The following is a 12,521-nucleotide window of genomic DNA, read 5'->3' as shown; positions in this document are numbered from 1 at the left end:
GGTAGAGGGTCACAGGTGGCATTGGTCACCTTGCATAGGCAACTCAATCAAGTCCTTTATGTCTTTGACTTAATCGCTTTTTTTATAATGCAGTTTACTACTTTCCCTACTTAGCTTTTCAGGCTAGTGCCTGGCAGGGGAGTTGCTAGGGTCCTGTCTTGTACATCCTTTGCTCCTCTGAAGTAAGTACAGACAGAAAGTCTTTGTACTCCCAATGAAGCAAAGATTGCGACTCTGACTGCTCTTTTTATTGTTTATGCAAGTTTAAGGATTAGGAAGAATATGGAATATTCTAAATAAAGAAAGAAATGCAGAATGCACACAAATTCATGGACAGAATTGAAAGTAATATTTAGGCATTCCAAATGAACACTCTTTTATACAGGAAGAGTCAATCAACTTTATAGACTTGCTGAAGCACTATATATCTATCTATAGAGCTATTTTCTGTTTTCAAGAACAAAGCAATAGCTACATTGCCATTAAAACCCACTTGATAAAAGGACAGAACTACTGAAAGAAGAATTAATGGCTTAAGAAACCCTAAAGCTTTTTTTTGGATGATGTGGATAAGAAAACATGCAGAACAAGAATCTTCAACCTTCATTAAAGGCATAAAAAACTGCTACAGAAATTCTTGCTGTGACCTCTAAAGACAGAAGAATGCCTACAGTCAAAAATAACAAATAGAGAAAGATGACAGCAAATAAGAGCAGGAAAAAGAAATTTACTCACTTTGAGGAAGATATCAGCAGTGAAATGAAGATGTAGTACTCAGTGTTAAACTATAGGATATGTCAGGGTTCCTGATCCCCCCCTGCCCATGTGGTGCATTCAGGTTCATTTGGCTTGCATTTGCCATCAAACACATGAGATAACAAAACCATTATTATAACTTGGCCTTATACGATGCTGTTCTACCAATATATATGTCTGTGTGACACAGTATCCCTAATACAAGAACAGACTCCAGAAAAATTGTTCAAATACTAATCCCATTGCCATATCTTATCTATATTAGTGTTTCTTACATGCCAAGGTAAAAGACCTCTCAAAAATACCTTAGATAGCCAGTAATCTTGAACTTCTCACTTGTAACAGGTTTTCCTGGTTGTTTACCTTTTATTAAATAGAAGTTACAGTCAATTTTCATTGAACTGAACTTTCCCAATAATGTGAACGCACATGCTTCAATTTGCTTTTACAGTGATCTTGATCCCAGCTTTTGCATTCAAATTTAAACAGACCATTAGATTTTAAAAACTCCAAAAGCATGTAAGTTCAGGAGCCTGGCAAAACTAATGACATCATGTCTGTTTCTTATCAATTAAACTCATTCCCTTGACACTGTCTGGAAGCAGTGTTTATATTTAAATCTATTAATGATGGTAGAAGATAGCATGAGCAAAACGAAAACAGTAAGAGTTCATGCTCTGCACTGCATGTTAGTAGAGCTTATAAAAGTGGATGGACTTCCGTATGTATAGGCAATAGCATAGCTTAGCTTACTCTGTGACAACATTTACTCACTAAATTAATTTCCAAGCCAGGAGTCTCCAAGGTTTTGTTTACCTCACATCATACACATGAAATGCAAAAGTAGCTAAATCCATCCTTTTACAAAATCTCTGACTTTAAAAAACCTTTAAAATTAGTAAATCATTTCACAGCTTCTCTGGTGCTAATTAACCTCAGGCAAAAGTCAGCTTATAGAGGTACCTGTTACATAGTTATCCCCTTAAAAAAACTGTCAACACCAGTTCCTGTATTTGGGTTACAGACCACAGAGAAACGTACATTAAAAACTCGTTAATGCTGGTATCGCCAGCCATTCAACAGGAGCTTGTTTCCCAGAACAGAACAGTTTTTCTCTGAAGTAGCTTATTGTTCTGGACAAAACAAGAAAGGAAAAACATGCACATGTGCCAATTGACTTTTAACTCTTTTACATTGAATTAGTGTTTTCAGCTTTTTCTAGTGCAAAACCCTTCCGAAATTTCATACATATATACGATGCACACATATTCTGATGTAGTTTTCCCCAGCCCCCTTAGAAGTGGCGGCCAACTCTGATGTTCAGCGAAAACCTGAGCTGTAAATAATGGACAGTCAGATTTCAGGCAACCAAACCTTACCAAAAGTAAAAATTTCTGTTTTATGGATCTGAATACAGCAACTGCTCAGACAAAAAGATAAAAGCACAATTTCCTAAATCAATCCTTTAGTTCAGAGATGTGTAGGGTAGTATGCTGAAATATCTCCTGCATTAAGAGAACTCAGATAAAGAAAATGACTATTGTATACAAATATACATATTCAGTATGACTAATCCTCTCACTAGAACCATGCCTCTCCTGAAGCCCAGGCAATTATGCAGAAAACACAGGACGTTTCTACTTCTCCTACTTTCATGTATATGTACTTCCATGTGTACTCTGCTCTGAAAACTCAAAGTAAATACATAAAATAAATAACAGTAGCCCAACATTTATTTTCTGAAATTTAACTTTTAAACCCAATCTCATAGCTTTCCGGGAAAAGACTCAAGACTGAATGCTCAAAGCCAACCGTTCTCCATACCATGACGGAGCTGGACCCAGCAGGATGACACCGGGTGTCTACGACACTGTGTCCATTTGCCAGAGCCGGGACTGTGACTGCACGTGCTTGGGACCATCAGAACAGAGCCCTGGCAGAGACCCCACAAGAGACAGTGCTATAATTTTAACACTGACTTCTGATTTTCCACCTTGCTTTTACATCAGAATGGCAGTGTCTATTCTATGCTAGTTTAAACAACCACATGGTGCATGAGGCAGGGACAAGCCAAGCCCTCTGTTACCAAACAACAGCAAACTCTAAGCAACGCGCTTTTCCCTGCCGAATAAACTCAGACCCGTGGCAGCTGGCCTGGTCGTACCAACGTTTTGCAAGAGGCAACGTTCCTGAGGAGCCTGGGGTAACGAGCACTTTCATGGGGCAGTCCGCATGAGCTACTGCGAAAGCTGAACCAAATGTCAGTCTTATCATAACAGAATAGGACAGAACAATGCGAGATCCTGTTCCACTGTTTGAGTTTATGATTTATAACCAGAACAAACTGTAATTGTAACTCTTTCTCTATTGAAATGAATTAAAGAGAATATGCAAACTAGACAAGCTATGCAGAGCTCCAGTTTGAGCTTTTACCTCCCCCCCCCCCACAAAACACCCAAATCCTTTTCTCCTTCTGAACAGCAAATTAAAAACTAATCTAAACATACAGGGAGGAAAAACAACTCAGTAGTATAAAAACATTGATTACACAGTCACTGAAGTTTCCTGGTCTTATTTTTCCACCAGCCTTAGAACAGCTGACAAATATAATGTATTAAGCAAGTGATAAAAGGGAGGTTACTGCATTTTATGCAACTCTAATCTGGTTTCTAGGAAAATAATCTGCTGTGCTAAATCTAAAATGTCTATCCTATCAAGGGAGTCAGTCAGTGGCTGTTACCTAAGAAAGCTAATTTCTCTCCGTTCACATTATCAGCTCCTTTAAACCCTCCCTTAAAGCACATATGTTTTTACTAAAAATATAAAAATAAATGTTTTTATCATTGTTTTGGCATCTACTCCAACTCCAAACAGGGAGTTCTGCAAGTAGCTATAGTCTTAACGGCTTTAGCATATTTTAATGGACCAGTGAGACAAGGAAACATTATTAGTCGCTCAATGGTTCAAAAGATAGCTAACCTCTGATTTTAAGTGACAGAAAAAAAAAGATGGAGAACAAGTGCTATATAATGGCAAATAACAGAACAACACGGGTAGAAAAAGGAAGAACAGAGGAAAACTTGAGACGGCAGAAAGGTCAGAGGCTTCAGCCCCTCTACGATGGAGGCGATGCAGAATGCACGTGTTACAGCCTCCCGTTCCCAGGGCCAGCTCACTGCCCCCAAACCATAGCTGCTGCCGGGCCCGTTCTTGGCACTGAAAGGTAACAAAAAGCTAAACAGCTAACTGAATGGTTGCAGAAAGAAACTATTTTTTTCATGCATTTAATTTTGCGATCTTAAAAAGAGGAAAAAAGGTAAAGAAGCTGATGAGGAAAGATGCTGAACTCAGAGAAGGTGGGAAGGAAACTACCGTGTAGTAACTATTTGCAAGTTGTTACTGAGTTTGGGGGATGGAAAAAATAAATGGAATTCTACCTTTCATTACAACAAGACAAATTTTAAGCCATATCCAACTGGGTACTAATGGAAATGGCATTTGGCAGAAAATACCTTAAGAAATTTATAGAAGCAAACAAAATTCAGTCTGATACAAATTGTGAACAGGGCTTATTTAATCTTATTATTCCATAAGAAAAATAAAACTAAAAAGACTAGCTATCAATGACAACCCCATTAATGTAATCTCACTGTGTGAAAGAAATGTTTATTTTAGTAAGCAATGTCATATTATTCTCTCAGACATTTCAGTCATGGAATGATTTAAGTAACTCATGAGACTATTTACAACACCAATCTAATTTCTGAGGTCAAAATTATTCTGTACAAGTAAAATTTGCAGAGGGTTAGTATTTTTAACCAAGTAAAATATATCAACAAACAAAACTTGACTTATTGTGTAACCTGGACTCTACATTGCTGCATTTAAGAACCCATTTATGTGAAAAGGGAAGGACTTATCCTAATGAGATGCAATAGACTGTCACATGGAGGAGAGCCAGCCTTAATCTGCACTCAGTGTCTGAGAATCCTTTTAAATAGAGAAACAGTAAAAGCTTCTTATCAGTGTGAATGCCTGAATACAAAATGAAAAAATAAAGACTCAAAAATATCCTCATTTATAAGGAATTATGGAGTCTGAGTTAGGTGGCTCATTTCTCTTACCTCAAATATTAACTGGGATATGAATCAAATTCCTTTTACTTGGAAATCATTTCAGGTAATACACCCTCACCAGTGGAAAGGGACTGTACATTCAGAACACACAGGTAATAAATTCAGTTGAATTAAAAGCAAAACAAACCCCCAACATATCACAGAGGATACAGATTACACAAATACATATGAGTAAAATGGAGAAAAAATAGTCTATTTTATTTTGGAAGCAGAACAAACAAATCCAACAGAACAACAAGCATGTATTGCTCAGTGAATTCTGCATCACCTTACACCAGTAAAATAGATTACAAGAAGGTCTCAGTTTTCTTCACAGTTTGTTAAGAGACCGCAACGATCAGTGAGCACAACACAAACATCCCTACAGCAATATGCAGACAGACATGCAGTGCCTGTGCTATGGCAGATATTATTTCCAACTGAAGGGCTGAGTTTCAAATAACAATTTTACCTCTGAACAGTCATAAAATTTTCTGCAAAGCTGAACTGGAGAGCAATGAGGTGAGAAATGCCATAAACCTGGAACTACCACCTTACACACGGTGTATGTTTAAGTATGGGATGGCCCAGCTGAACAAAAGCCTAAGTTCCTAGGCTCAGGAAGGAACAGCTTCTTCTGTGTTTAGGCACCCATTCTCAACTGCAGACACTGCAAAAAGATACCATAATCCAAATGCAAAGCAGTCCTTCCCTTCTTAATACCAAAAAAATCTGTTGTAAACTGCTTATATTTTCCATGGATAATACCTGTAATTACACTACTCCTCCATGCCCATTGCAGCTAACAGGCAGAACAGGGACAGAAAATTTCTAGACACACTAACTTTGCTTCTGAATCCAAAGATGCCATCCAGAATCAACATAGGTGATTTCCAGAGGTATCTACCTGCATTCTTTTTAAAAATGGTGACTCAAAAGTTTCTAATGTTGTGTTAACCTGGGATAAAGAGAAAGCTTACTTACATTTTAAGGTCTAAACAAGTTTTCCACAAAACACTAATATACATGCACAAATACTCAACTCCATGCACATGAATTCCACTGAAATTTGCACAATTGCTGTCACAAGTAGAGTTAAGGGTAGGCACATGATCACATGTGGAACTGGAGCTTGACATTAGAAAAACTTGGCCCTATTGCTAGATTTCAGGAAACATTCATTGTTTTGGTACAGCTCCTGGGATGTGTGCTTAATCTTAAGTGTTCCCTCTGATGCCCGCAAAAACATCCAGCTTCCCCTGACATTTTTAGAATGCATTATGATCTTCCAACTCACAAATCTGAAGCATGTTAAAACTTCAGAAGGCATGTCATTAACTTCTATTCCACTTCATATCAAAATAAAAGGATACTAAACTGGTTTTATCAAACTGGAAAAGGATGTAAAAGAGAGACACCTTGGGTTAAGCAGTTGGAATTATGGATCCCAAGTAAGCAACACAAAGTCATCAGATAGAGCTTTCAAGAAATAAAAATTATGCCCTAACTGCCTGATTTCAAACCTCCATTTCATACTTTACATTTAGATCTACAGATATGGATTATCATGTTTGATCCATGCTTGACATTTTGTGAATAAAAACTGGAATTTTAAGATCCATTTAAGGCTATCTCTATACTGACCTAAAACCAACAAACAAACAAACAAACGGAGGGGGAGAAAATGCATTTTGAGAGATCCTTGAGGGTTCTGCAGCATTTTTGACTTGCTTCTTGAAAACAGAATGACTCATACACCAAAGAAGAAATCTTTCCATAGGTACAGCATAAAAGGACTTACCAGTTTGTTGTGTTCTTTTCGGATAAGTCTTACTGCGACTTCTTTCAACACACTGGTCAGGCCGGGGAAGCTGAATAGAAAGGTCTCTGGTCATTTGCAAAGCTGTCCTGCCACTTGAAAATGCACCAAAATTACATAAAACAAAATCAGATAAACACATGTAGGATCTAAGAAACAGAAAAAATGCACGTGGTTTGGGCAGCACTTTTTGTTAGCTACTCACTTCTCATGCCAACTCTAATACTCATGCTATCATGATCAGCTGCATAGCACTATCCTCCCTGCTATTTATTGACTGCTGTTTTAAATCAGATAATGGAAGAATCGTCAACAGATTGTGCTGATCTCTTTTGTATATTGGGTATTTTCCCGGGGAGCTAAGCAACAGAACAGAATGGTAAGAAGGGGTTAAGATAGCATGACCTTTTGTAAACTTCTCTCTTCTAACACATAAATTTCTTAAAGAATTTGATTATTTCATTTCCTGAATTCTTTTTGTAATTTTTTTATCTCAGTAAAACACATATTTAAGGTCATTCAGTTTCAATCAGTAAGCGGCTACTTGCTCTCCTATAGAGGGGTGACGATAAAAAAGGGCAAGAAAAACCCATTGCAAAGCATACTATATAAAGTACTCTCACTAGCACAGGCCTGACTGATATTAAATTGAGAACAAGACCTAACTCTCATTTATAGTATGGCTCTTTTCCATCACACAATGGAAAAGGTCATTAAAAATATAAATAAATAGTTTTATGCTCATTTTAAAGCCCCTTTCCATGTGACCAAGCAGAATAAAGCGGCCATAATACAAATGTGAACCAGGCCCCATACTCCTCCCCAAAACTCTAAGCTTGCTTCAGGAAACTTATTATACAGAAGAAGTAATTGTTAATAGTAACTCCCAATTGCTGTAACACCTGCAGTTCCACGTCAGATGCCTTGTTAGCGAGTGCCAAGCAATTATACCAGGCATTACCTACATAGATGTTCTGAGCTATGTGAATAGACTCCAGTAGGATGATTGTGTTTTCATCAATAGTACCACAGAAGTAATCAGCACTGCAGAATTTTGATCTTCTTAAAATTTGTAAAAGGATTAAAGCACATAAAAAATCTCTAACATTACATCAAAGAAATGCTGTCTTTTTATATTCAGTTTCACGTTCTTCTGCTCCCAAGTTAGTCAGAAACATTTGTTTAACTTTTAAGTTCTGCAACCATGCTAAGTCTCACAAATTCCAAAAGCTGTTTTAACAAAACACCCAGCCATAAGATCTTCAGCTCACACTAACAACTCTATGTATTAACCAAAGCATCTGATCTTAGGATAAGGAAGTACTTTTCTTGGTATCTGCCTGCCATCTAACAAGAAGTTCCTGGAAAATTAGAACAACAACAGAAAGCAATACTACAGCCCCAAAACATACACAGTCCAAGAACAGAACTATGGCTCGTGTTTTGACCTAAAGACGCAAGCAGATGGACATACTGTCACTGCTTTTGGTGCTACAACAACTACAAAAGGCAAAGAAATAAGATAATCAAAGCTGAGGGATAATCAAAGACAAGGCACATGAAATGCTATGGTTGTTGCTTGGTATTCTGAGGAGAGTTAATGTGTCGAATACCAACTGATCATCACTATTTATGATTAATACTGGGTAATCAATATGGTGTAACTAGATGTGACACTAATTAACCAGAACATCAGTTCCGATCAGGGTGAAATCCTCAACAACCACTACAGTAAAACAGGGAACGCTATACTAGAACAAAAAGCTGCACTTAAATGTCCTAGACAAAACCAACATTAAAAATATTGCTGGCAGTAACGATCACTCCAATGTTGGAGCTGTTAATAAATAATAAATAAATAATAATAAAAAGAAACATGTCCAAGAGAAAAGGGTCTTAATGTACCAGTTGCAGAACTCACTCAAATGTAGTAACTGCTACATTGTATTTTTTGATATTCTTAGGGAAGGTCCTGGTAAACACAAAACTTTCTTTTCCTACAGTATATAATCTGCCATGTTCCCACCAGCTGAAATGGTCCATCCATTCAGTACTCTGGCAGAAATTCAATATATTCCATACCAGTTTCACAGACGAGCTTATGCCAGTCAGGATCCAACTGGAAACCCCACTGGCAGAACACTCAATCCTCCATTACCTAGAGTAAGGGGGAGCTGGGACACAGCAGGGCCACAGTACTCTAGAGAGCTACTACTGCACATTACCATGAGTAGCTACTACAGCTACCGACTGCAATCCTGAAGCAATTTGACAAATGGAGAGTTATGGTTGTGGATTTAGGATATCCTCCTTGGATATCCTAAGGACTAAAGAACTGCCTAACAAATATCAATCATTCATGTTACCTATGATAATATATGTACTTCTTGACTGATGGTGGAAATACGAATAGGAAAAAGACAGACAGACAAGACAAAAATAAATCTAAACCATAAACAAATTGGTGCATTTATAGGACATGGGGAAAAAAACCTAGAATTTGTGAATATAGTATATATAGCTCTTTCACCCAGCAGCTTCAAAACAAATACAAAAGATGAAAAACTCTTTTTAGACTCACTTGATAAACAAGGCAAATGAAGATGGAAAAACAAAGGGGCTTAGTTTTCAGATGTGATTTTGGTTTGCTGCGCCACACCCTCCTCTTCAGGTTCATTTGATATGCACTGAACATGCAACTCTCCACCAATGTGACAGAACAGGATTAAAAACATGGGTCTCCAAATGCCAAATCCAGTGTCTTAACTAGACAAAAGACCCTGCTGCTTCAACAGACTTAGGGACCAGAGACTCAATAAAAATACTAGGTTTCTGTTATGTTTCTATTTTTTCTATGTCCCAACTCCTGCTAGCTCTTTGTGATTCTGCAGGTAGAGTTAAAAGACCTATCCTCTTGCCACATCCTCCTCTGCACCACAGTATTAGTACTTTACATCCCACTGTCCTTTACATCCCACTGTCTAGCTGGTTAACTCAGGTTAAAGCTGAGAGTAACTGCTCCCTGTACACCCTTTGCCTGAAAGTTTGCTGCTTCTTTCAGACATAGAAAGGGCTTGCAGGCTTGAAAGCTTACCCATTTTCCCAGACAGTCCAGTCAGAAAAGATATCCCCACCTCCCTTCAGATCTTCCCTCAGTTATAGTCTTAAATCAGCAGTGTTACAAAAGCATTACTGCTACAGGACTAGACCTAACCAACCAGACCAACAGCCCTCGCAATGGCTCAATTCCAACGCCCGAGCAGCTGTAAAGGAGGGCCTCACACTTAGGGATTTCCTCCACTGCTCTGTACCTCCCCTTTGCTAGTTCCCTGAGGACAGGTGACAGCCAGCATGCTGCTCTGCTTTGGTATTCCCCAGTCGTTAGAAAACGAAACAAAACAAAAAAACTTTAGAACATGAAGATAATTTCATAACTTATAATGAGATTTTAACTTTAAGCCCTGCCAAAGTTCCTCTCACTTTCGTTATTGGCTACAGCAGGTCCTAGACAGCTCTGGCAATCTGGACAATCAGAAGCACCTTTTACGTTTGTCCTAAAACCGCCTTCCAAGGCCTTGGACACAGACAAATGGAGCCAGCTGAAGTGGGTCCGAGTCTCCCTTTGTGAATAGAACTGCTCTGAGTTACAGTCTGCGTGGGGCGAGACATGACTGCTTCCCGTAATTGGAAGACAAGAGAAGAAATAAGAATAAAGAAGGAATCGATTGAACAGAAAGTTATACAAAGAAATAAATTTACCTGTATCGATGTTTATAACCTATGGATCCAAACTTGCTGAATTTTCTTGACAGAGAGTTTGATTCATTTTCTGGCATTCTACATTGTTTCAAAAATAAAACAATAGAGTAAATTCACACTGATAGGTCCCAATTAGACTCCCTTTCCTAACAGGAGGAACAATAAATACAAACTTGAAATTCTAATTTTCTGTTAGCTCCTCTTCATGCCCACCCCCAGACAGACTCTTAACGGGTTCAGCGTTCCACAAAGCCATGTGTTCCACAAAGCCTTATCTTTTGATTAGATATTTCTTTATTTTAGAGTCTACTATAAACTGTTGGCAATAACAGCCTTTTGCTCAGTATTTCACACTGGCATGCAAAAACACCATGACACAGAAATGAGACTGCAGCAGGAAATCTGAACTTGCATGTCTAAACTACTGTTAGAGCCAACCCCAAGCACTCCATGAACAGATTCCTAGCTAAAAACCCAGTGATTTTGCAAAGGTAACCAAATATGTTTTGAGAGGTATAATATTAGAAACTTTCTATATACTTCAGTAAATAAGTAAAATATTCTAAAACTTCAAAGAGTCATTCCATCTAAAACTCTGCACACTGCAAAGAATGATACTCAAAAAATCATAGGTAATAGCAACACGTGAAATCTAGAAGCTGAAAGCCAATGCTGCTACAGAGAATTTGATGGTTACAGCTTAAATCCCACCATAAACATTCGTATGTGGATACTTTTGTTACCACATACTATATGCAACTTGAGATACACTGTTTCAAAAAGAATTCTAAGACAAAACAAGCCACTGAATTACTGAAAGATTTTAAAATGACTGTTTTATATCATCATAAAAAAAAGAAAGGCATCAACTTTCAACAGCATTCTATAATAAAGAAGAAACAAGAGTTGTCAGGCAGCAGGTCTGTGTTATACCACTCGTAGCTATAGCAAGATTCTTTTGAAGGTAGTATCCCTCATTTGGTAATGAATTACATTAAACTTCAGCAGCACTCACCTGAAAAACGTGTGATGTTCTACACAGCATTTCCAGAGATGCTTGCATGTAGTCTTGTTACGCGCTTCAAAAAAGAAGGACGTTTCATTGCACTGAAAACAGAACATAACAAACAGTGCTGCTATGAAGGATTCTGCCAGTGAAGAGAACTTCCAGCTACTGAGCATGAGAAGGCATCCTCCTCATGTCACTGTACATAAGAAAAGACATGACTAAGAAGAATGTAGATACTATAATTTTGTACAGCTCTTTATTTCAAAGGTTTTTTTTGTTTCTTACTGCCTGAAAATAATTATTTAAAGGACTGATTCTTCAGACATGGAAAATAAGAAGAGCAAGGAGATTACTGAAACACTTCTGTTCCTTGATTCTGGTCCACAGATGTCAGCTTCTTCCTATCTAAAAAGCAGAAAAAGTTTTTCAGATAGTCTGTTTCTGATGCTTTCTGAAACTGCACCTCATGTGGCCAAGCAAAAAAATATAATCTTCCCAGGGTTCTGTTTAGCCATATATCCAGGGAAGGAATAAAAGGAGCAGAAAAATAGAAGATTTGTCATAAGCTACAACAATGCAAAGAGAAAATACACAGGACATACATGCAGAGAAGAAACGAGATAAATCTGGAAATCAAAAAGGTGAGCGGAAGGACAGATAGAGGAATAACATTAACTTCAGAATGATTCAAAGTACTTAAAAAGAAGGCTCAACATAAAAAGACTTAGAATTCACCTATAGAGGGGACAGCTATAGGAAGAAAGACAACAGAAAAATAATATTCAAAAGCTTGAAGTCTATTCACAGGAAACTGGCAGTCAGTGCAGCAAATATGAAAAAAACGAACCATAGGGAAACACGAAAGAGAAGTTAAGACATCTACAGACTGTGAAATATTTCCAATAGACAAGAAGAACCACTAGAGAAAGAAACGCGAGACTTGCATTTATATCCTTTGCTTACCGAAATACCCTTCTGAAACACCCTTCTGGTGACACATATTACAAGAGACACAAACCTGACCTAAACCTAAAGGTGGGTATCCACACACTTCATAATATTT

General features: G+C 37.8%; 1 protein-coding gene across 5 annotated transcripts in view; it reads right to left on the bottom strand.

The window, feature by feature from the left end:
* EPB41L4A (erythrocyte membrane protein band 4.1 like 4A) overlaps positions 1–12,521 on the bottom strand; it is a 139,402-nt gene that overhangs the window by 35,963 nt on the left and 90,918 nt on the right. For all 5 annotated transcript variants that reach the window (XM_062600577.1, XM_062600578.1, XM_062600579.1 and 2 more), the window contains exons 10-12: positions 11,465–11,556; positions 10,450–10,527; positions 6,673–6,785 (exon numbers count right to left, since the gene is read on the bottom strand). In XM_062600577.1, coding sequence (XP_062456561.1) covers positions 6,673–6,785; positions 10,450–10,527; positions 11,465–11,556 — 283 coding nt within the window. The remainder of the gene's footprint in view (positions 1–6,672; positions 6,786–10,449; positions 10,528–11,464; positions 11,557–12,521) is intronic.

This window comes from Rhea pennata, chromosome Z (genome assembly GCF_028389875.1).
Source record: "Rhea pennata isolate bPtePen1 chromosome Z, bPtePen1.pri, whole genome shotgun sequence".
Lineage (NCBI taxonomy): Eukaryota > Metazoa > Chordata > Aves > Rheiformes > Rheidae > Rhea > Rhea pennata.
The sequence above is the reverse complement of the archived record's forward strand: the minus strand, read 5'-3'. Positions and strand labels throughout refer to the sequence as shown.